This window comes from Excalfactoria chinensis, unplaced genomic scaffold (assembly GCF_039878825.1).
Source record: "Excalfactoria chinensis isolate bCotChi1 unplaced genomic scaffold, bCotChi1.hap2 Scaffold_1047, whole genome shotgun sequence".
NCBI classification, from domain to species: Eukaryota; Metazoa; Chordata; class Aves; order Galliformes; family Phasianidae; genus Excalfactoria; species Excalfactoria chinensis.
This window is the reverse complement of record NW_027315600.1, coordinates 1-27513: the sequence shown is the minus strand read 5'-3', so window position 1 is coordinate 27513 and position 27513 is coordinate 1. Positions and strand designations below refer to the sequence as shown.

The window sequence follows — 27513 nt, the reverse complement described above, 5'->3', positions numbered from 1 at the left end:
TAGCTGTATATAATCATTATGGGGTCTCTTATAGCTGCATACATCCATTATGGGGTATCTCATAGCTGTATATATTCATTATGGGGGTATTACATAGCTGTATATGTTCCTTATGGGGTCTCTTATAGCTGTATATATCCATTATGGGATCTCATAGCTGTATATGTTCCTTATGGGGTCTCTTATAGCTGTATATGTTCCTTATGGGGTCTCAGAGCTGGGTCCCATCCCCGTCCCTGGGGTAGAACTGCTCCATCATATATTCATTATGGGGTATCTCAGAGCTGTATATCCATTATGGCGTATTACATAGCTGTATATATCCATTATGGGGGTATTATGGGGTATCTCATAGCTGTATACATCCATTATGGGATCTCAGAGCTGTATATATTCACTATGGGATCCCATAGCTGTATATTCATTATGGGCTCTCAGAGCTGGGTCCCGTCCCCATCCCTGGGGTAGAACTGCTCCATCATATATTCATTATGGGATATCTCAGAGCTGTATGTTCTTTATGGGGGTATCACATAGCTGTATATGTTCCTTATGGGGTCTCAGAGCTGCATACATCCATTATGGGGGTATTACATAGCTGTATATGTTCCTTATGGGGTCTCTTATAGCTGTATATATCCATTATGAGGGTATTACATAGCTGTATATGTTCCTTATGGGGTCTCAGAGCTGTATATATTCATTATGGGATCTCAGAGCTGTATATGTTCCTTATGGGGTCTCTCATAGCTGTATATGTTCCTTATGGGGTCTCAGAGCTGTGTCCCATCCCCGTCCCTGGGGTAGAACTGCTCCATCATATATTCATTATGGGATATCTCATAGCTGTATATATTCATTATGGGATATCACATAGCTGTATATATTCATTATGGGATATCCCATAGCTCTATATCCATTATGGGATCCCATAGCTCTATATCCATTATGGGATCCCATAGCTCTATATCCATTATGGGATCCCATAGCTCTATATCCATTATGGGATCCCATAGCTCTATATCCATTATGGGATCCCATAGCTCTATATCCATTATGGGATCCCATAGCTCTATATCCATTATGGGATCCCATAGCTCTATATCCATTATGGGCTCTCAGAGCTGTGTCCCGTCCCCGTCCCTGGGGTAGAACTGCTCCATCATATATTTATTATGGGATATCTCAGAGCTGTATATATTCATTATGGGGTATCTCATAGCTGTATATATCCATTATGGGGTATCTCATAGCTGTATATATTCATTATTGGGGTATTCCATAGCTGTATGTTCCTTATGGGGGTCTCATAGCTGTGTCCCATCCCCATCCCTGGGGTAGAACTGCTCCATCATATATTCATTATGGGATATCTCATAGCTGTATATGTCCATTATGGGGTATTACATAGCTGTATATATCCATTATGGGGTCTCTTATAGCTGTATGTTCATTATGGGATCTCTCTTAACTGTATGTTCCTTATGGGGTCTCAGAGCTGTGTATGTTCCTTATGGGCTCTCAGAGCTGTGTCCCGTCCCCGTCCCTGGGGTAGAACTGCTCCATCATATATTCATTATGGGATATCTCAGAGCTGTATATGTTCATTATGGGGTCTCTTATAGCTGTATATATTCACTATGGGGTCTCTCATAGCTGTATATGTTCCTTATGGGGTCTCAGAGCTGTGTCCCGTCCCCGTCCCTGGGGTAGAACTGCTCCATCATATATTCATTATGGGGTATCTCAGAGCTGTATATATTCATTATGGGATCTCATAGCTGTATACATCCATTATGGGGGTATTACATAGCTGTATATGTTCCTTATGGGGTCTCTTATAGCTGTATATATCCATTATGAGGGTATTACATAGCTGTATATGTTCCTTATGGGGTCTCAGAGCTGTATATGTTCATTATGGGATCTCATAGCTGTATATATCCATTATGGGATCCCATAGGTCTATATCCATTATGGGGTCTCAGAGCTGTGTCCCGTCCCCGTCCCTGGGGTAGAACTGCTCCATCACTAATGGACTCTCAGAGCTGTATATGTTCATTATGGGGTATCTCAGAGCTGCATATATTCATTATGGGATCCCATAGCTGTATATGTTCATTATGGGGTCTCAGAGCTGGGTCCCATCCCCGTCCCTGGGGTAGAACTGCTCCATCATATACTCATTATGGGGTATCTCATAGCTGTATATATCCATTATGGGATCCCATAGCTGTATATCCATTATGGGGTCTCAGAGCTGTGTCCCATCCCCATCCCTGGGGTAGAACTGCTCCATCATATATCCATTATGGGATATCTCATAGCTGTATATATTCATTATGGTGTATTACATAGCTGTATACATCCATTATGGGGTATCCTATAGCTGTATGTTCCTTATGGGGTCTCAGAGCTGGGTCCCGTCCCCGTCCCTGGGGTAGAACTGCTCCATCATATATTTATTATGGGGTATCTCAGAGCTGTATATGTTCATTATGGGGTATTACATAGCTGTATATCCATTATGGGGGTATTATGGGGTATCCCATAGCTCTATATCCATTATGGGGTCTCAGAGCTGTGTCCCATCCCCGTCCCTGGGGTAGAACTGCTCCATCATATATTCATTATGGGGTATCTCATAGCTGTATATATTCATTATGGGGTCTCTTATAGCTGTATATATTCACTATGGGGTCTCTCATAGCTGTATATGTTCCTTATGGAGTCTCAGAGCTGTGTCCCGTCCCCATCACTGGGGTAGAACTGCTCCATCATATATTCATTATGGGGTATCTCATAGCTGTATATATTCAATATGGGGTATCTCAGAGCTGTATATATCCATTATAGGGTGTCTCATAGCTCTATATCCATTATGGGCTCTCAGAGCTGTGTCCCGTCCCCATCCCTGGGGTAGAACTGCTCCATCATATATTCATTATGGGATATCTCAGAGCTGTATATATTCATTATGGCGTATTACATAGCTGTATATATCCATTATGGGGTATCCTATAGCTGTATATCCATTATGGGGTCTCTTATAGCTGTATATGTTCACTATGGGGTCTCTTATAGCTGTATATATCCATTATGGGGTCTCAGAGCTGTGTCCCATCCCCATCCCTGGGGTAGAACTGCTCCATCACCGGTTCCGGGATCCTCTTCAATAGACGCCGTGGGAAAATACGCAGCAGCTGCCAGCCCAGAGATAGAGAGTCCCAGATGGAACGGCGCTCATAGGGGCCTGGGGGTAATGGGGTACATGGGGTCAATGGGGTGAATGGGGGTATAGGGGTCAATGGGGGGTAATGGGGTGAATGGGGGTGAATGGGGGTGAATGGGTGTGAATGGGGAGAAATGGGGGGATGGGGGTAAATGGGGGGATGGGGGGAGATAGCAGTGAATGGGGGTAATGGGGGTGAATGGGGAGATGGGGGTGAATGGGGGGTAATGGGGGTAATGGGGTCAATGGGGGTAAGGGGGGGATGGGGGTAAATGGAATGGGGGTAAGGGGGGTGAATGGGGGTGAATGGGGGTAATGGGGGTGAATGGGGGTAATGGGGTCAATGGGGGTAATGGGGGGATATAGGGGTATAGGGGTGAATGGGGGTAATGGGGGTAATGGGGGTAATGGGGGTGAATGGGGGTGAATGGGGGTAATGGGGGGTGAATGGGGGGATGGGGGTGAATGGGGGTAATGGGGGTCAATGGGGGTAATGGGGGTGAATGGGGGGATGGGGGTGAATGGGGTGAATGGGGGTAATGGGGGTAATGGGGGTGAATGGGGGGATGGGGGTGAATGGGGTGAATGGGGGTAATGGGGTGAATGGGGGTAATGGGGGTAATGGGGGTAATGGGGGTAATGGGGGATGGGGGTAAATGGGGATAAATGGGGGTAAATGGGGGTCAATGGGGGTGAATGGGGGTGAATGGGGTGAATGGGGGTCAATGGGGGTAAGGGGGGATGGGGGTAAGGTGGGTTAATGGGGGGAAATGGGGGTCAATGGGGGGATGGGGGTGAATGGGGGTAAATGGGGTAAATGGGGGTAATGGGGGTCAATGGGGGTCAATGGGGGAATGGGGGTGAATGGGGGTAAGGGGGGTAATGGGGGGATATAGGGGTGAATGGGGGGATGGGGGGTGAATGGGGGTAATGGGGGTAATGGGGTGAATGGGGGTAAGGGGGGTAATGGGGCGATATAGGGGTGAATGGGGGGTAATGGGGGTGAATGGGGGTCAATGGGGGTAAGGGGGCGAATGGGGGTCAATGGGGGTCAATGGGAGTGAATGGGGGTAAGGGGGGGGATGGGGGGTAATGGGGTCAATGGGGGTAATGGGGGAATGGGGGGTGAATGGGGTAAGGGGGTAAATGGGGGGTGAATGAGGGGATGGGGGTGAAAGGGGGGATGGGGGTGAATGGGGGGGGGTAGGGGGGTATAGGGGTGAATGGGGGTATAGGGGTGAATGGGGGTAATGGGGGGTGAATGGGGGGAAATGGGGGTGAATGGGGGTAATGGGGTGAATGGGGGTGAATGGGGGTGAATGGGGTTAAATGGGGGTAAATGGGGGTAATGGGGTGAATGGGGGTAATGGGGGTAAATGGGGGTGAATGGGGGTGAATGGGGGTGAATGGGGACCATAGGGTGGCTGTTGCTATGGGATGGCTGTTGCTATGGAGACCATAGGGATGGCTGTTGCTATGGGATGGCTGTTGCCATGGAGACCATAGGGATGGCTGTTGCTATGGGGCCTATAGGGATGGCTGTTGCTATGGGGCCCATAGGGATGGCTGTTGCTATGGGATCGCTGTTGCTATGGAGACCATAGGGATGGCTGTTGCCATGGAGACCATAGGGTGGCTGTTGCTATGGGATGGCTGTTGCTATGGAACCCATAGGGATGTCTGTTGCTATGGAGACCATAGGGGTGTCTGTTGCTATGGGATGGCTGTTGCTATGGAGAACATAGGGATGGCTGTCGCAGCATAGTTGCTGTGGGGACCATAGGGTGGCTGTTGCTATGGGATGGCTGTTGCTATGGAGACCATAGGGATGGCTGTTGCTATGGGGTGGCTGTTGCTATGGAGCCCATAGGATGGCTGTTGCTATGGGATGGCTGTTGCTATGGAGACCATAGGGATGGCTGTTGCTATGGAGACCATAGGGATGTCTGTTGCTATGGAGACCATAGGGATGGCTGTTGCTATGGAGACCATAGGGATGGCTGTTGCTATGGGGTCTGTAGGGATGGCTGTTGCTATGGGATGGCTGTTGCTATGGAGACCATAGGCTGGCTGTTGCTATGGGCCCCACCCGGCGCCGCCATGTTCGCACCCTGCGCGATGAAGCGCTGCTCGAAGCGCTGCAGGAAGTCGAGGTGCAGCCGATCGTCCGCCGTCAGCGCCTCCTCCCCCACCACCGCCTTCATGGCCTGAACGTCGCGGCCGATGGCGTAACACGCGTACTGAGGGGCAACATGGCGGACAGGAAGCGGAAACGCTCGGGACCGGAAGTACGAGAACCGGAAGTACGAGAAGCGGAAGTACCCCGAACCAGGAAGTGCTAAGAAGCGGAAGTAACCCGAACCCGGAAGTGCCACGAACCGAACCGTGAGCAAGCACGGGACAGCGGGCAGCGCAGACACATAGAGATACATGGAGACACGTTGGGTCCATAGGGAACTATAGGGTCCATAGGGAACTATAGGGTCCATAGGGAACCATAGGGACACATAGGGAACTATAGGGTCCATAGGGAACTATAGGGTCCATAGGGACACATAGGGAACCATAGGGTCCATAGGGACACATAGGGAACTATAGGGTCCATAGGGAACTATAGGGACACATAGGGATAGATAGGGACACATAGGGTCCATAGGGACACATAGGGAACCATGGGGTCCATAGGGACACATAGGGAACTATAGGGTCCATAGGGAACTATAGGGACACATAGGGAACTATAGGGTCCATAGGGAACTATAGGGACACATAGGGAAGTATAGGGATACATAGGGAACTATAGGGTCCATAGGGACACATGTGGACACGGAGGGGACTATAGGGTCCATAGGGACCCATAGGGAACTATAGGGTCCATAGGGAACTATAGGGTTCATAGGGAACTATAGGGACACATAGGGAACTATAGGGTCCATAGGGAACTATAGGGACACATAGGGTCCATAGGGACCAGAGGGTCCATAGGGGCACATAGGGACACGGAGGGGACTATAGGGTCCATAGGGAACTATAGGAACACATAGGGACCATCGGGTCCATAGAGACACATAGGGACATGAAGGGAACTCTAGGGTCCATAGGGAACTATAGGGACCATAGGGTCCATAGGGACCCATAGGGAACTATAGGGTCCATAGGGAACTATAGGAACACATAGGGAACTATAGGGTCCATAGGGAACCATAGGGACACATAGGGAACTATAGGGTCCATAGGGAACTATAGGGTCCATAGGGAACTATAGGGATCCATAGGGAACTATAGGGTCCATAGGGACACATACAGAACTATAGGGTCCATAGGGAACTATAGGGTCACATAGGGAACTATAGGGACACATAGGAAACCATAGGGTCCATAGAGACACATAGGGAACCATGGGGACCATAGGGTCCATAGGGACACATAGGGATAGATAGGGACACATAGGGTCCATAGGGACACATAGGGAACCATAGGGTCCATACAGACACATCGGGAACTATAGGGTCCATAGGGAACTATAGGGACACATAGGGAACTATAGGGTCCATAGCGATACATAGGGAACTATAGGGTCCATAGCGATACATAGGGAACTATAGGGTCCATTGGGGATCATAGGGAACTATAGGGTCCATAGGGACCATAGGGATCCATAGGGAACTAGAGGGTCCATAGGGAACTATAGGGACACATAGGGATAGATAGGGACACATAGGGTCCATAGGGACACATAGGGAACCATAGGGTCCATAGGGACACATAGGGAACTATAGGGTCCATAGGGAACTATAGGGAACTATAGGGTCCATAGGGAACTATAGGGACCATAGGGACACATAGGCACAGATAGGGACACCTAGGGTCCATAGGGACACATTGGGAACTATAGGGTCCATAGGGAACTATAGGGACCATAGGATCCATTGGGAACCATAGGGACACATAGGGATAAATAGGGATAGATAGGGACACAAAGGGACTATAGGGTCCATAGGGACACATAGGGTCCATAGGGACACATAGGGATAGATAGGGACACACAGGGAACCATAGGGTCCATAGGGACCATAGGGAACCATAGGATCCATAGGGAACTATAGGGTCTATAGGGAACCATAAGGAACTATAGGGTCCATAGGGACACAGAGGGGACTATAGGGTCCATAGGGAACTATAGGGACCATAGGGACACATAGGGATAGATAGGGACACATACGGTCCATAGGGACACATAGGGAACTATAGGGTCCATAGGGAACTATAGGGTCCATAGGGAACCATAGGGACACATAGGGAACTATAGGGTCCATAGGGACACATAGGGAACTATAGGGTCCATAGGGAACTATAGGGACCATAGGGACACATAGGGATAGATAGGGACACATAGAGTCCATAGGGACACATAGGGAACTATAGGGTCCATAGGGAACTATAGGGTAAATAGGGATACATGTGGACACGGAGGGGACTATAGGGTCCATAGGGACCCATAGGGAACTATAGGGTCCATAGGGAACTATAGGGTTCATAGGGAACTATAAGGACACATAGGGAACTATAGGGACAAATAGGGAACTATAGGGTTCATAGGGAACTATAGGGAACCATAGGGTCCATAGGGAATCATAGGGTCCATTGGGAACTATAGGGACACATAGGGAACTATAGGGACACATAGGGAACTATAGGGTCCATAGGAACCATAGGGAACTATAGGGACACATAGGGAACTATAGGGACATATAGGGGACTATAGGGTCCATAGGAACCATAGGGAACTATAGGGACACATAGGGAACTATAGGGTCCATAGGAACCATAGGGTCCATAGGGAACTATAGGGACACATAGGGAACTATAGGGTCCATAGGAACCATAGGGTCCATAGGGACACGGAGGGGACTATAGGGTCCATAGGGAACCATAGGGACACATAGGGTCCATAGGGACCAGAGGGTCCATAGGGGCACATAGGGACACGGAGGGGACTATAGGGTCCATAGGGAACTATAGGGACCATAGGGTCCATAGGGACACATAGGGAACTATAGGGTCCATAGGGAACTATAGGGTCCATAGGGAACTATAGGGACACATAGGGAACTATAGGGTCCATAGGGAACCATAGGGACACATAGGGAACTATAGGGTCCATAGGGAACTATAGGGACCATAGGGACACATAGGGTCCATAGGGACACATAGGGAACTAGAGGGTCCATAGGGAACTAGAGGGTCCATAGGGAACTATAGGGACCATAGGGAACTATAGGGACCATAGGGTCCATAGGGAGCTATAGGGTCCATAGGGAACTATAGGGTCCATAGGGAACTATAGGGACACATAGGGAACTAGAGGGTCCATAGGGAACTAGAGGGTCCATAGGGAACTATAGGGACACATAGGGAACTATAGGGTCCATAGGGAACTATAGGGACACATAGGGAACTATAGGGACCATAGGGTCCATAGGGACACATAGGGGACTATAGGGTCCATAGGGAACTATAGGGACACATAGGAAACCATAGGGTCCATAGAGACACATAGGGAACCATGGGGACCATAGGGAACTATAGGGACACATAGGGAACCATAGGGTCCATAGGGAACCATAGGGACTATAGAGAACCATAAGGAACTATAGGGACCATAGGGACACATAGGGAACCATAGGGAACTATGGGGTCCATAGGGAACTATAGGGAGCTATAGGGACCAGAGGGTTCATAGGGACACATAGGGAACCATGGGGACCATAGGGTCCATAGGGAACTATAGGGACCCATAGAGAACCATAGGGACCCCTAGGGAACTATAGGGTCCATAGGGACAGATAGGGACACATAGGGTCCATAGGGACACATAGGGACATGGAGGGGACTATAGGGTCCATAGGGTCCATAGGGAATCATAGAGAACCGTAGGGACCCATAGAGAACCATAGGGACACATAAGGACCCATAGGGACCCTTAGAGACACATAGGGACCCATAGGGAACCATAGAGATACATAGGGTCCATAGGGACACATAGGGAACCATGGGGACCATAGGGTCCATAGGGAACCATAGGGAACTATAGGGACACATAGGGTCCATAGAGACACATAGGGACACAGAGGGGACTATAGGGTCCATAGGGAACTGTAGGGACCATAGGGACACATAGGGATAGATAGGGACACACAGAGAACCATAGGGTCCATAGGGACCATAGGGAACCATAGGGTCCATAGGGAACTATAGGGACACATAGGGAACCATATGGTCCATAGGGACACATAGGGAACCATGGGGACCATAGGGTCCATAGGGAACCATAGGGAACTATAGGGTCCATAGGGACACATAGGGAACTATAGGGTCCATAGGGACATATAGGGAACTATAGGGACACATAGGGATAGATAGGGACACATAGCAACCCATAAGGACCCATAGAGAACCATAGAGACCCATATATATAGAAACCCCATAACACCCCATAGACACCCCATAGACACCCCATGGACATGCCATAGACACCCCATAGACACCCCATAACACCCCATAGTCACCCCATACACACCCCATAACACCCCATAGACCCCACAGACCCCATAGACCCCATAACACCCCATGGACCCCATAGACCCCATAACACCCCATAGACCCCATAGACCCCATAACACGCCATAACACCCCATAGTCACCGCATAGACACAGTATATACACCCCATAGACTCCATTGTCACCCCATAGTCACCCCATAGACACCCCATAGACACCCCATAGACACCCCATAGTCACCCCATAGACACCCCATACCACCCCATATTCCCCATAACACCCCATAGACCCCACAGACACCCCATAGACACCATATCACCCCATAGACCCCATAACACCCCATAGACACCCCATAGACCCCATAACACCCCATAGACCCCATAGACCCCATAGACCCCATAACACGCCATAGACACCCCATAGACACCCCATACCACCCCATAAACACCCCATAGACACCCCATAGACACCCCATAGACATCCCATAATCACCCCATAGACCCCATAACACCCCATAGACCCCATACCACCCCATAGACCCCATAGACCCCATAGAACCCATACCACCCCATACCACCCCATAGACCCCATAACACCCCATGGACACCCCATAGACACCCCATAGACACCCCATAACACTCCATAACACCCCATAGACACCCCACAGACCCCATACCACCCCATAGACACCCCATAGACACCCATAGACACCCCATATCACCCCATATCACCCCATAGCCCCCCATAGCCCCCCATATCACCCCATAGACACCCCATAGACACCCCATAGACCCCATAGACACCCCATAGACACCCCATAACACCCCATAGTCACCCCATAGACACCCCATAACACCCCATAGACACCCCATAGTCACTCCATAGACACCCCATAACACCCAATAGACACCCCATAGTCACCCCATAGACACCCCATAGACCCCATAACACCCCATGGACACCCCATAGACACCCCATAACATCCCCATAGACACCCCATAGACCCCATAGACCCCATAGACACCATAGACACCCCATAGACCCCATAGACACGCCATAGTCACCCCATAGACCCCATAGACCCCATAGACCCCATAGTCACCCCATAGACACCCCATAACACCCCATAGACCCCATAGTCACCCCATAGACACCCCATAACACCCCATAGACCCCATAGACACCCCATCGACCCCATAGACACCCCATAGACACACCATAGACCCCATAGACACACCATAGTCACCCCATAGACCCCATAGACCCCATAACACCCCATAGACCCCATAGACCCCATAGTCACCCCATAGTCACCCCATAGACCCCATAACACCCCATAGACACCCCATACCACCCCATAGACCCCATACCACCCCATAGACCCCACAGACCCCATAACACCCCATAGACCCCATACACCCCATAGACCCCATAACACCCCATACCACCCCATAGACCCATAGCACCCCATGGACACCCCATAGACCCCATAGACCCCATAGACATCCCATAGACCCCATAGACACCCCATAGACCCCATAGACACCTCATAGTCATCCCATAGACCCCATAGACACCCTATAGTCACCCCATAGACACCCCATAGACACCCCATAGACACCCCATAGACCCCATAACACCCCATAGACCCCATAGACACCCCATAGACTCCCCATAGACCCCATAGACCCTATAGACCCCATACCACCCCACAGACCCCATAGACCCCATAACACCCCATAGACCCCATAGACACCCCATAGACCCCATAGACCCCATAGACCCCATAGACCCCATAACACCCCATAGACCCCATAGACCCCATAGACCCCATAACACCCCATAGACCCCATAGACACCCCATGGACACCCCATAGACCCCATAACACCCCATAGACCCCATAACACCCCATAGACCCCATAGACACCTCATGGACACCCCATAGTCACCCCATACCACCCCATAGACCCCATAGACCCCATAACACCCCATACCACCTCATAGACCCATAGCACCCCATGGACACCCCATAGACCCCATACACACCCCATAGTCACCCCATAGACCCCATAGACCCCATGGACACCCCATAGACCCCATAACACCCCATAGACCCCATAGACCCCATAGTCACCCCATAGTCACCCCATAGACCCCATAGACCCCATAGACCCCATAACACCCCATAGACACCCCATAGATCCCATAGACCCCATAGACACCTCATAGACACCATAACACCCCATAGACCCCATAGTCACCCCATAGACCCCATAGACACCCCATAGTCCCCCCATAGACCCCACAGACCCCATAGACCCCATAACACCCCATAGCCACCCCATAATAGTCACCAGCTGGTTGCTCAGGTCGCCGTGGTCGCGTCTCGTCATCCCGTCCCCGATGGCGGATTTCATCAGGCGGGACAAGGACGGCAGCACGTTGATGGGGGGGGTAGATCTGGGGGGCAGCCCCATAGCGACACATTGGGACCCATAGGGACACATTGGGACCCATAGGGACACATAGGGACACATAGGGACACATAGGGACACATAGAGACACATTGGGACACATAGGGACACATAGGGACACATAGGGACACATAGAGACACATAGGGACACATAGGGACACATTGGGATCCATAGGGACACATTGGGACCCATAGGGACCCATAGAGACACATAGGGACACATAGGGACACATTGGGACACATTGGGACACATTGGGACCCATAGGGACACATAGAGACACATTGGGAACCATAGGGACACATAGAAACCCATAAAGACCCATAGAGACCCATAGCGACCCATAGAGACCCATAGCGACACATAGAGACCCATAGAGACCCATAGAGACACATAGAGACACATAGGGACACATAGCGACCCATAGAGACCCATAGAGGCCCCATAGAGACCCATAGCGCCTCATAGAGACCCATAGCGCCCCATAGAGACCCATAGAGACCCATAGCGACTCATAGAGACCCCATAGAGACACATAGAGACACATAGAGACCCATAGAGACCCATAGCACCCCTAGAGACCCATAGAGACCCATAGCGACCCATAGGGACCCAGAGAGACCCATAGAGACCCATAGGGACCCATAGAGACACATAGAGACGCATAGGGACACATAGAGACACATAGAGACCCACTGCGACCCATAGCGACCCATAGAGACCCATAGCGACACATAGAGACCCATAGAGACCCATAGAGACACATAGAGACACATAGGGACACATAGCGACCCATAGCTACCCATAGAGACCCATAGAGGCCCCATAGAGACCCATAGCGCCTCATAGAGACCCATAGCGCCCCATAGAGACCCATAGAGACCCATAGCGACTCATAGAGACCCCATAGAGACACATAGAGACACATAGAGACACATAGAGACCCATAGCACCCCTAGAGACCCATAGAGACCCATAGCGACCCATAGGGACCCAGAGAGACCCATAGAGACCCATAGGGACCCATAGAGACACATAGAGACGCATAGGGACCCATAGAGACACATAGAGATGCATAGGGACCCATAGAGACACATAGAGACCCATAGAGACACATAGAGACCCCATAGAGACCCATAGGGACCCATAGAGACACATAGAGACACATAGGGACACATAGAGACACATAGAGACACATAGAGACCCATAGAGACCCATAGAGACACATAGAGACACATAGAGACCCCATAGAGACACATAGAGACCCCATAGAGACCCATAGGGACCCATAGAGACACATAGAGACCCATAGAGATCAATAGAGACACATAGAGAACCATAGAAACCCATAGAGACCCATAGAGACACATAGAGACACATAGAGACACATAGGGACACATAGGGACACATAGAGACCCATAGGGACCCATAGAGACACATAGAGACACATAGGGACACATAGAGACACATAGAGACCCATAGAGATCAATAGAGACACATAGAGAACCATAGAAACCCATAGAGACCCATAGAGACACATAGAGACACATAGGGACCCAGAGAGACACATAGAGACACATAGGGACACATAGGGACACATAGGGACCCATAGGGACACATTGGGACCCATAGGGACCCATAGGGACACATAGGGACACATTGGGACCCATAGGGACACATAGGGACACATTGGGACCCATAGGGACCCATAGGGACACATAGGGACACATTGGGACCCATAGGGACACATAGGGACACATAGGGACACATAGGGACACATTGGGACACATTGGGACACATAGGTACACATAGAGACACATAGGGACACATAGAGACCCATAGAGACCCATAGAGACCCATAGGGACACATAGGGACACATTGGGACACATTGGGACCCATAGGGACACATAGAGACACATTGGGAACCATAGGGACACATAGAAACCCATAAAGACCCATAGAGACCCATAGTGACCCATAGGGACCCATAGGGACACATAGAGACACATAGGGACCCACTGCGACCCATAGCGACCCATAGAGACCCATAGCGACACATAGAGACCCATAGAGACACATAGAGACACATAGGGACACATAGCGACCCATAGCTACCCATAGAGACCCATAGAGGCCCCATAGAGACCCATAGCGCCTCATAGAGACCCATAGCGCCCCATAGAGACCCATAGAGACCCATAGCGACTCATAGAGACCCCATAGAGACACATAGAGACACATAGAGACCCATAGAGACCCATAGCACCCCTAGAGACCCATAGAGACCCATAGCGACCCATAGGGACCCAGAGAGACCCATAGAGACCCATAGGGACCCATAGAGACACATAGAGACGCATAGGGACCCATAGAGACACATAGAGACCCATAGAGACACATAGAGACCCCATAGAGACCCATAGGGACCCATAGAGACACATAGAGACCCATAGATAGAGACACATAGAGACACATAGGGACACATAGGGACACATAGAGATACATAGGGACACATTGGGACCCATAGGGACACATAGGGACACATAGAGACACATAGAGACACATTGGGACCCATAGGGACACATAGGGACACATAGGGACACATAGGGACACATTGGGACCCATAGGGACACATAGAGACACACTGGGAACCATAGGGACACATAGAAACCCATAAAGACCCATAGAGACCCATAGCGACCCATAGGGACCCATAGGGACACATAGAGACACATAGAGACCCACTGCGACCCATAGCGACCCATAGAGACCCATAGCGACACATAGAGACCCATAGAGACCCATAGAGACACATAAAGACACATAGGGACACATAGCGACCCATAGCTACCCATAGAGACCCATAGAGGCCCCATAGAGACCCATAGCGCCTCATAGAGACCCATAGCGCCCCATAGAGACCCATAGAGACCCATAGCGACTCATAGAGACCCCATAGAGACACATAGAGACACATAGAGACCCATAGAGACCCATAGCACCCCTAGAGACCCATAGAGACCCATAGCGACCCATAGGGACCCAGAGAGACCCATAGAGACCCATAGGGACCCATAGAGACACATAGAGACCCATAGAGACACATAGGGACCCCATAGAGACCCATAGGGACCCATAGAGACACATAGAGACACATAGGGACACATAGAGACACATAGAAACACATAGGGACACATAGGGACACATAGGGACACATAGGGACACATAGAGACACATAGAGACACATAGGGACCCATAGCAACCCATAGAGACACATAGAGACACATAGGGACACATAGGGACACATAGAGACACATAGAGACCCATAGAGACACATAGGGACACATAGGGACACATAGAGACCCCATAGAGACACATAGGGACACATAGGGACACATAGAGATACATAGGGACACATTGGGACCCATAGGGACACATAGGGACACATAGAGACACATTGGGACCCATAGGGACACATAGGGACACATTGGGACACATAGGGACACATTGGGACCCATAGGGACACATAGGGACACATAGGGACACATAGGGACACATTGGGACACATAGGGACACATAGCGACCCATAGAGACACATAGAGACACATAGAGACCCATAGCGACCCATAGAGACACATAGCGACCCATAGAGACCCATAGGGACCCATAGGGACACATAGAGACACATAGAGACACATAGAGACACATAGAGACACATAGAGACACATAGAGGACCCATAGAGACCCATAGAGACACATAGCGACCCATAGAGACCCTATAGAGACCCATAGAGACCCATAGCGACCCATAGAGACCCATAGCGACCCATAGAGACCCATAGAGACCCATAGAGACCCATAGGGACCCACAGGGACACATAGGGACACATAGAGACCCATAGAGACCCATAGAGACCCCATAGAGACCCATAGGGACCCATAGAGACACATAGAGACCCATAGAGACACATAGGGACACATAGGGACACATAGGGACACATTGGGACCCATAGGGACACATTGGGACACATAGGGACACATAGGGACACATAGAGACACATAGAGACACATAGGGACACATAGAGACACATAGAAACCCATAGGGACACATTGGGACCCATAGGGACACATAGGGACACATAGAGACACATAGAGACCCATAGAGACCCATAGCTACCCATAGAGACCCATAGAGGCCCCATAGAGACCCATAGCGACCCATAGAGACCCTATAGAGACCCATAGCGCCTCATAGAGACCCATAGCGCCCCATAGAGACCCATAGCAACTCATAGAGACCCCATAGAGACACATAGAGACACATAGAGACCCATAGAGACCCATAGCGACCCATAGAGACCCCATAGAGACACATAGGGACCCATAGAGACCCATAGCGACCCATAGAGACACATAGAGACACATAGAGACACATAGAGACACATAGAGACACATAGAGACCCATAGAGACACATAGAGAACCATAGAGACACATAGGGACACATAGGGACACATAGAGACACATAGGGACACATAGGGACACATAGAGACACATAGGGACACATTGGGATCCATAGGGACACATAGGGACTCATAGGGACCCATTGGGACACATTGGGACACATAGGGACACATAGGGACACATAGAGACACATAGAGACACATAGAGACACATAGGGACACATTGGGACACATAGGGACACATAGAGACACATAGGGACACATTGGGACCCATAGGGACACATAGGGACACATAGGGACCCATAGAGACCCATAGGGACACATTGGGACCCATAGGGACACATTGGGACACATAGAGACACATAGGGACCCATAGGGACACATAGGGACACATAGGGACACATTGGGACCCATAGGGACCCATAAGGACACATAGGGACACATAGGGACACATAGGGACACATAGAGACACATAGGGACACATAGGGACACATAGGGACACATAGAGACATAGGGACACATTGGGATACATAGGGACACATAGGGACACATAGGGACACATTGGGACACATAGAGATACATAGGGACACATTGGGACCCATAGGGACACATAGGGACACATAGGGACCCATAGAGACCCATAGGGACACATTGGGACCCATAGGGACACATTGGGACACATAGAGACACATAGGGACACATAGAGACACATAGAGACACATAGAGACACATAGGGACCCATAGGGACACATAGGGACACATAGGGACACATTGGGACCCATAGGGACACATAGAGACGCATAGAGACACATAGAGACACATAGGGACCCATAGGGACCCATAGGGACACATAGGGACACATAGGGACACATAGAGACCCATAGTGACCCATAGAGACACATAGCGACCCATAGAGACCCAGAGAGACCCATAGTGACCCATAGAGACCCATAGAGACACATAGAGACACATAGAGACACATAGAGATCCATAGAGACACATAGGGACACATAGGGACACATAGGGACACATAGGGACACATAGAGACACATAGAGACACATTGGGACCCATAGAGACACATAGGGACACATAGAGACACATAGAGACACATAGAGACACATAGGGACACATAGCTACCCATAGAGACCCATAGAGGCCCCATAGAGACCCATAGCGACCCATAGAGACCCTATAGAGGCCCATAGCGCCTCATAGAGACCCATAGCGCCCCATAGAGACCCATAGAGACCCATAGCGACTCATAGAGACCCCATAGAGACACATAGAGACACATAGAGACCCATAGCGACCCATAGAGACCCATAGAGACCCATAGAGACACATAGGGACCCATAGAGACCCATAGCGACCCATAGAGACACATAGAGACCCATAGAGACACATAGCGACCCATAGGGACCCAGAGAGACCCATAGAGACCCATAGAGACACATAGAGACACATAGAGACCCCATAGAGACCCATAGGGACCCATAGAGACACATAGAGACACATAGGGACACATAGAGACACATAGGGACACATAGGGACACATAGAGATACATAGGGACACATTGGGACCCATAGGGACACATAGGGACACATAGGGACACATAGGGACCCATAGAGACGCATAGAGACACATAGAGACACATAGGGACCCATAGGGACACATAGGGACACATAGGGACACATAGGGACACATTGGGACACATAGAGACACATAGGGACACATAGGGACACATAGGGACACATTGGGACACATAGAGACACATAGAGACACATAGGGACACATAGGGACACATTGGGACACATAGAGACCCCACAGAGACCCATAGCGACCCATAGAGACCCATAGAGACTCATAGAGACCCATAGCGATCCATAGCGACCCATAGCGACCCATAGAGACCCATAGAGACCCCATAGAGACCCATAGAGACCCATAGAGACCCATAGCGACCCATAGAGACCCATAGCGCCCCATAGCCATACAGCCCCATAGCGTCCCACATCCATACAGCCCCATAGCGACCACTCCATAGGGTCCCATAGCGCCCCATAGTGCCCCATATCACCCCATAGCACCCCAAAGCGCTCCATATCCCCCCACATCACCCCATAGCGCCCATAGCACCCCATATCACCCCATAGCACCCCATAGCGCCCCATATCACTCCATATCACCCCATAGCGCCCCATATCACCCCATATCCCCCCATATCACCCCATAGTGCCCCATATCACCCCATAGCGCCCCATATCACCCCATATCCCCTCATATCATCCCATAGTGCCCCATATCACCCCATAGCGCCCCATATCACCCCATAGCGCCCCATAGCGCCTCCCCACCTGCCGGTTGTGCAGCTGCCGGTCGATGTAAATCTGCCCCTCAGTGATGAAACCCGTCAGATCCGGGATGGGGTGAGTGATGTCTGTGAAATGGGACCGGAAATGGGGCAGGAAGTGGGGGAGGAAATGGGACAGGAAGAGGAAATGGAAGGGGAAATGGGAGAGGAAATGGGAGAGGAAATGGGGGAGGAAGAGGAAATGGTGGAGGAAATGGAAGGGGAAATGGGGGAGGAAATGGGAGAGGAAATGGGACAGGAAATGAGAGAGGATGAGGAAATGGAAGGAGAAGAGGAAGAGAAAAAGAAAGAGGAAATAGGGGAGGAAATGGGAGACGAAGAGGAAATGGAAGGGGAAGAGGAAAAGGGAGAGGAAGAGGAAATGGGAGAGGAAATAGGAGAGGAAATGAGAGAGGAAATGGGAGAGGAAATGGGACAGGAAATGAGAGAGGACAAGGAAATGGAAGGGGAAGAGGAAGAGAAAATGAAGGAGGAAATAGGGGAGGAAATGGGAGACGAAGAGGAAATGGAAGGGGAAGAGGAAAAGGGAGAGGAAGAGGAAATGGGAGAGGAAATAGGAGAGGAAATGAGAGAGGGAAAGGGAAAGGAAATGGAAGGGGAAGAGAAAGAGGAAATGGGGAGAGGAAATGGAAGGGGAAATAGGAGAGAAAAAGGGAAAGGAAATGGAAGAGGAAATGGAAGGGAAAGAGAAAGAGGAAATGGGAGGGGAAATGAGAGAGGAAATGGAATAGGAAGAGGAAATGGGAGAGGGGAAAGGAAATTGAAAAGGAAATAGAAGGGGAAGAGAAAGAGGAAATGAGAGAGGAAATGGAAGAGGAAAAGGAAAAGGAAATGAGAGAGGAAATGGGAGAGAGAGGAAATGGAGAGGAAATGGAAGAGAAAATAGAAGGGGAAGAGAAAGAGGAAATGGGAGGTGAAATGAGAGAGGAAATGGAAGAAGAGGAATAGGAAATGGGAAAGGAAATGGAAGGGGAAGAGAAAGAGGAAATGGGAGAAGAAATGGAAGAGGAAATGGGAGAGGAAAAGGGAAAGAAAATGGAAAGGGAAGAGAAAGAGGAAATGGGGGAGAAAATGGAAGAAGAAAAGGAAAAGGAAATGAGAGAGGAAATGGGAGAGGAAGAAAAAAATGAGAGGAAATGGAAGAGGAAATGGAATGGGAAATGGGAGAGGAAATGAGATAGGAAAAGGGAAAGGAAATGGAAGATGAAATCGAAGGGGAAGAGAAAGAGGAAATGGGACGGGAAATGAGAGAGGAAATGGAAGAAGAGGAAAAGGAAATGGGAAAGGAAATGGAAGAGGAAGAGGAAATGGGAAAGGGGAAAGGAAATGGAAAAGGAAATAGAAGGGGAACAGAAAGAGGAAATGAGAGAGGAAATGGAAGAAGGAAAAGGAAATGGGAGAGGAAATGGGAGAGGAAGTGAAAATGGGACAGGAAAAAAGAAAGGAAATGGAAGAGGAAATGGAAGGAGAAGAGGAAGAGTAAATGAGAGAGGAAATGGGAGAGGAAATGGGAGAAGAAATGGAAGAAGAGGAAAAGGAAATGGGAAAGGAATGGAAGAGGAAGAGGAAATGGGAAAGGGGAAAGGAAATGGAAAAGGAAATAGAAGGGGAAGAGAAAGAGGAAATGGGAGGGGAAATGGAAGAGGAAAAGGAAATGAGAGAGGAATTGGGAGAGGAAGTGGGAATGGGAGAGGAAATGGATGGGGGAAGAGGAATTGGGAGAGGAAAAGGGAAAGGAAATGGATGGGGAAGAGAAAGAGGAAATTGGGTAAGAGGTGAAAGGGAAAGGAAGCGGAAGAGGAATGGAAGGAGAAGAGGAAATGAGAGAGGAAATGGGGGAGGAAAAAGGAATGGAAATGGAAGAGGAAATAGTAGGGGAAGAGAAAGAGGAAATGGAGAGGAATGGAAGAGAAAAGGAAAAGGAAATGAGAGAGGAAATGGGAGAGGAAATGGAAGGGGAAGAGGAAATGGAAGAGGAAGAGGGAAAGGAAATGGAAAGGAATTGAAGGGGAAGAGAAAGTGTTTTTGGGTGTGATTTTGGGTTTGGAATGGAAATGGGTGTGGATATGGGAGGAAGTGCAATGGAAGGGGAAGAGAAAAAGGAAATGGGAGAGGAAATGAGAGAGGAAATGGGAGAGAAAGTGGTAATGGGACTGGAAAGGGAAAGGAAATGAAAGAGGGGAATTGAAGGAAAAGAGGGAGAGGATATGGGAGAGGAAATGGAAGAGGAAGAGAAAGAGGAATAGAAGGGGAAGAGAGAGGAATGGGAGAGGAAATGGAAGAAGAAAGGAAAAGGAAATGATGAAGAGGAAATGGTGAGAGGAAGTGGAAATGGGACAGGAATGGTAGGGGAGAGGAAATGGGAGAGGAAAAGGGAAGGAAATGGAAGGGGAAGAGAAAGAGGAAATGGGAGAGGAAAAGGGAAAGGAAGCGAAGGTAAATGGAAGGAAATGAGAAGGAATGAGAAGAGGAAAGAGAGAGAGGAAATGGGAGGGAAAAGGAAAGGAAATGGAAGAGAATGGAAGGGAAAGAGAGAAAGAGGAAATGGAAGAAGAAAAGGAAAAGGAAATGGGAGAGGAAATGGAATGGGAGAGGAAATGGAAGGGGAAGAGGAAAAGGGAAAGGAAATGAGAGAGGAAATGGAAGGGGAAATGGGAGAGGAAGGGAGGGGAAGGGGGGGGAAAGGAAGAGGAGAAGGAGAGGAAGAGATGAAGGGAAATGGGAAAGAGGAAATTGTAAGGAAACAGGGAAGGGGAAATGGGGAAAGGAAAAGGGAAGGGAGGAGGAAGAGGAAAAGGAAGAGGAAGGGAAAAGGGAAGGGAGGAGGAAGGGGAAAGGAAGAGAGAAAAGGGAAAGGAAGGGAAAGGAAGAGGAAGAGGAAAGGAAGGAGGAAGGAGGAGGAGGAAATGGGGAAGGGAGGAGGAAGAGGAAGAGCACAACCCATAGCGCCCCATAGCACCACATATCACCCCATAACACACCCCATATAACCCCATAATATCCCATATCACCCCATATCACCCCATATCACCCCATAACACCCCATAACACACCCCATATCACCCCATATCACCCCATAGACACACCATAACACCCCATAGACACCCCATAGACCCAATAGACACCCCATAAACACCCCATAGACACCCCATACACCCCAAAGACTCCCCCATAGACTCCCCATAGACCCCATACACACCCCATAGACACCCCATAGCCCCCCATATCACCCCATAGACACCCCATAGACCCCATAGACCCCATAGAACCCATAGACACCCCATAGACACCCCATAGTCACCCTATGGACACCCCATATCACCCCATAGACCCCATAGACACCCCATAGACACACCATAGTCACCCCATAGACACCCCATAGACCCCAAAGACTCCCATAGACACCCCATAGACACCCCATAGACCCCATAGACACCCCATAGACACACCATAGTCACCCCATAGACACCCCATAGACCCCATATCACCCCATATCACCCCATAGCCCCCCATAGCGCCCCATATCACCCCATAGACACCCCATAGACACACCATAGACCCCATATCACCCCATATCCCCCCATAGCCCCCCATAGCCCCCCCATACACCCCGTAGCCCCCCATAGCCCCACACAGTACCGTCGTTGGGCATAGTGAGGATGGGGGATCTGGGTGATGGACCCATAGCACACCCCATATCACCCCATAGTCACCCCATATCCCCCCATACCCCCCATACACCCCATAGACACCCCATAGACCCCATAGACACCCCATATCACCCCATATCAACCCATAGACACCCCATGGACACCCCATAACACACCATAGACCACATAGAACCCATAGACACCCCATAGACCCCATATCACCCCATATCACCCCATAGCCCCCCATAGACACCCCATAGTCACCCCATAGACACCCCATAGACCCCATAGACACCCCATAGACTCCCCATAGCCCCCCATAGCCCCCCATATAACCCCATATAACCCCATATAACCCCACACGTTACCGTCGTTGGGCATAGTGAGGATGGGGATCTGGGTGATGGACCCATAGCACACCCCATAGACCCCATATCACCCCATACACCCCATATAACCCCATATAACCCCATATAACCCCATATCACCCCATAGACACCCCATAGACACCCCATAGACCCCATAGACACCCCATAGACACCCCATAGACCCCATATCACCCCATAGACACCCCATAGACCCCATAGAAACCCCATAGTCACCCTATGGACACCCCATAGACCCCATAGACACCCCATAACACCCCATTAGCCCCCCATAACCCCCTATATCACCCCATAGACACCCCATAGACACCCCATATCACCCCATACACCCCATATCACCCCATAGCCCCCCATATCACCCCATAGACACCCCATAGACCCCATAGTCGCCCCATAGACACCCCATAGTCACCCCATAGACCCCATATCACCCCATAGACACCCCATAGCCACCCACTGCCCCCCATATCACCCCATAGACACCCCATAGACACCCCATAGCCCCCCATAGCCCCCCATATCACCCCATAGATACCCCATATCACCCCACAGACACCCCATAGACACCTCATATAACCCCATATAACCCCATAGACACCCCATAACACCCCATAGTCACCCCATAGACACCCCATAGCACCCCATAGACACCCCATAGACCCCATATCACCCCATATCACCCCATATCACCCCATAGCCCCCCATATCACCCCATAGACACCCCATAGACACCCCATAACACCCCATAGACACCCCATAGCCCCCCATATCACCCCATATCACCCCATAGTCACCCCATAGACACCCCATATCACCCCATATTACCCCATATTCACCCCATATAACCCCATATGTTACCGTTGTTGGGCATGGTTAGGATGGGGATCTGGGTGATGGACCCATAGCACACCCCATAGACCTCATATCACCCCATAGACACCCCATAAACCCCATAGACACCCCATAGACCCCATAGACACCCCATATCACCCCATATAACCCCATATAACAGAACCCATCCCATATAACCCCATATAACCCCATATAACCCCACATGTTACCGTCATTGGGCATAGTGAGGATGGGGATCTGGGTGATGGACCCATAGCACACCCCATAGACCCCATATCACCCCATAGTCACCCCATAGACCCCATATCCGCCCATATCACACAATATAACCCCATATAACCCCATATAACCCCATATGTTACCATCATTGGGCATAATGAGGATGGGGATCTGGGTGATGGACCCATAGCACACCCCATAGACCCCATATCACCCCATATCACCCCATACACCCCATATCACCCTATACACCCCATATCACCCCATATCACCCCATAGACACCCCATATCACCCCATAGAGACCCCATAGACCCCATAGACACCCCATATCACCCCATAGACACCCCATAGACACCCCATAGACCCCATATAACCCCATATCACCCCATAGACACCCCATAGACATCCCATAACACCCCATAGACCCCATAGAACCCATAGACACCCCATAGACACCCCATAGTCACCCCATAGTCACCCCATAGACATCCCATAGTCACTCTATGGACACCCCATATCACCCCCATAGACCCTATAGAACCCATAGACACCCCATAGACACCCCATAGACCCCATATCACCCCATATAACCCCCCATATCACCCCATAGACACCCCATAGACACCCCATAGACCCCATAGACACCCCATAGACACCCCATAGTCACCCCATAGCCCCCCATAGCACCCCATAGCCCCCCATATCACCCCATAGACACCCCATAGACCCCATAGACACCCCATAGACACCCCATAGCCCCCCATAGCCCCCCATATATCCCCATATAACCCCATATAACCCATATGTTACCATCGTTGGGCATAGTGAGGATGGGGATCTGGGTGATGGACCCATAGCACACCCCATAGACCCCCATAGCCCCCCATATCACCCCATAGACACCCATAGCCCCCCATAGCCCCCCATATAACCCCATATAACCCCATATCCCCCCATAGCCCCCCATATAACCCCATATACCCCATATAACCCCATATCCCCCCATAGCCCCCCATATAACCCCATATAACCCCATAGACCCCATATAACCCCATATAACCCATACGTTACCATCGTTGGGCATAGTGAGGATGGGGATCTGGGTGATGGACCCATAGCACACCCCATAGACCCCATATCACCCCATAGTCACCCCATAGACACCCCATAGACACCCTATAGACCCCATAGACACCCCATAGACACCACATAGACCCCATATCACCACATAGACTCCATATCCCCCCATAGTCCCCCCATAGCCCCCCATATTACCCCATAGACACCCCATAGACCCCATAGACACCAATAGTCACCACATAGACACCATAGACACCCCATAGACACCCCATAGACCCCATAGACACCCCATAGTCACCCCATAGACACCCCATAACACCCCATATCACCCCATAGTCACCCCATAGAGACCCCATAGCCCCCCATAGACCCCATATAACCCCATAGACACCCCATAGCCCCCCATAGCCCCCCATATCACCCCATAGCCCCCCATAGCCCCCCATAGCCCCCCATATCACCCCATAGACACCCCATAGACACCCCATATACCCCAAAGACTCCCCATAGACACCCCATAGACACCCCATATCCCCCCATACACCCCATATCACCCCATAGACACCCCATATCACCCCATAGAGACCCCATAGACACCCCATAGACACCCCATAGACCCCATATAACCCCATATCACCCCATAGACACCCCATAGACACCCCATAGACCCCATAGACACCCCATATCACCCCATAGTCACCCCATAGCCCCCCATATCACCCCATATCACCCCATATAACCCCATAGACCCCATAGACACCCCATAGACACCCCATAGACACCCCATACACCCCATATTAACCCATACATTACCGTCATTGGGCATGGTGAGGATGGGGATCTGGGTGATGGACCCATAGCACACCCCATAGACCCCATATCACCCCATATACCCATATAACCCCATATAACCCCATATAACCCCATATAACCCCATATAACCCATATGTTACCATCATTGGGCATAGTGAGGATGGGGATCTGGGTGATGGACCCATAGCACACCCCATATCACCCCATATCACCCCATATCACCCCATAGTCACCCCATAGACCCCATAGACACCCCATATCACCCCATAGCCCCCCATATCACCCCATAGACACTCCATAGACACCCCATATCACCCCATACACCCCATATACCCCATATACCCCATATAACCCCATATAACCCCATATAACCCCATATGTTACCATCACTGGGCATAGTGAGGATGGGGATCTGGGTGATGGACCCATAGCACACCCCATAGACCCCATAGATACCCCATAACACCCCATAGACACCCCATATCACCCCATATCGCCCCATAACACCCCATAGCTCCTTACAGCACACCCCATAGTGCCCCATAGCACACCCCATAACACCCCATATAACCCCATAGCCCCCCATAGCCCCCCATATCACCCCATATCACCCCATAGACACCCCATATCACCTCATAGCCCCCCATAGCCCCCCATATCACCCCATATCACCCCATATCCCCCCATAGTCACCCCATAGCCCCCCATAGACACCCCATAGTCAACCCATAGCCCCCCATAGCCCCCCATAGCCCCCCATAGCCCCCCATAGACACCCCATACACCCCATATCACCCCATATCCCCCCATAGCCCCCCATATAACCCCATATAACCCCATATCACCCCATAGACACCCCATAGACACCCCATATCACCCCATAGACACCCCATAGACCCCATAGACACCCCATAGACACCCCATAGTCACCCCATATGTTACCCGTCATTGGGCATAGTGAGGATGGGGATCTGGGTGATGGACCCATAGCACACCCCATACCCCCCCATAGCCCCCCATATAACCCCATATAACCCCATATCCCCCCATATCACCCCATAGACCCCATAGACACCCCATAGTCACCCCATAGTCACCCCATATCCCCCCATAGCCCCCCATAGCCCCCCATATCACCCCATATCACCCCATAGACACCCCATATTACCCTATAGACACCCCATAGACACCCCATATCCCCCCATATCCCCCCATATCCCCCCATATCACCCCATAGACCCCATAGACACCCCATAGTCACCCCATAGACACCCCATATCCCCCCATATCCCCCCATATCCCCCCATATCCCCCCATATCACCCCATAGACCCCATAGACACCCCATAGACCCCATAGACACCCCATATAACCCCATATAACCCCATACACCCCATATCACCCCATATACA

The 27513-nt window shown here is 50.3% G+C and overlaps 1 protein-coding gene across 1 annotated transcript; it reads right to left on the bottom strand.

The window, feature by feature from the left end:
- Positions 1–2363: 2363 nt before the first annotated feature.
- On the bottom strand, positions 2364–12271 carry LOC140264802 (V-type proton ATPase subunit B-like). The gene is made up of 4 exons (XM_072360708.1): positions 12149–12271; positions 5343–5472; positions 3117–3253; positions 2364–2419 (listed from the first exon to the last, which is right to left on the bottom strand). The coding sequence occupies exons 1-4, from the start codon at positions 12269–12271 to the stop codon at positions 2411–2413; spliced, it is 399 nt and encodes a 132-aa protein (XP_072216809.1). The 3' UTR covers positions 2364–2410.
- Between the last annotated feature and the right edge of the window lie 15242 nt (positions 12272–27513).

Bases quoted from the DNA above. Each gene is read 5' to 3' on its own strand.
- LOC140264802 (XM_072360708.1), bottom strand. From the start codon at position 12,271: ATGGGGCTGCCCCCCAGATCTACCCCCCCCATCAACGTGCTGCCGTCC. The intron at 5,473-12,148 runs GTGACTATTATG...GTTGCCCCTCAG, and splicing joins GCGACCTGAGCAACCAGCTG to TACGCGTGTTACGCCATCGG. The intron at 3,254-5,342 runs GTGCGAACATGG...CATTACCCCCAG, and splicing joins GCAGCGCTTCATCGCGCAGG to GCCCCTATGAGCGCCGTTCC.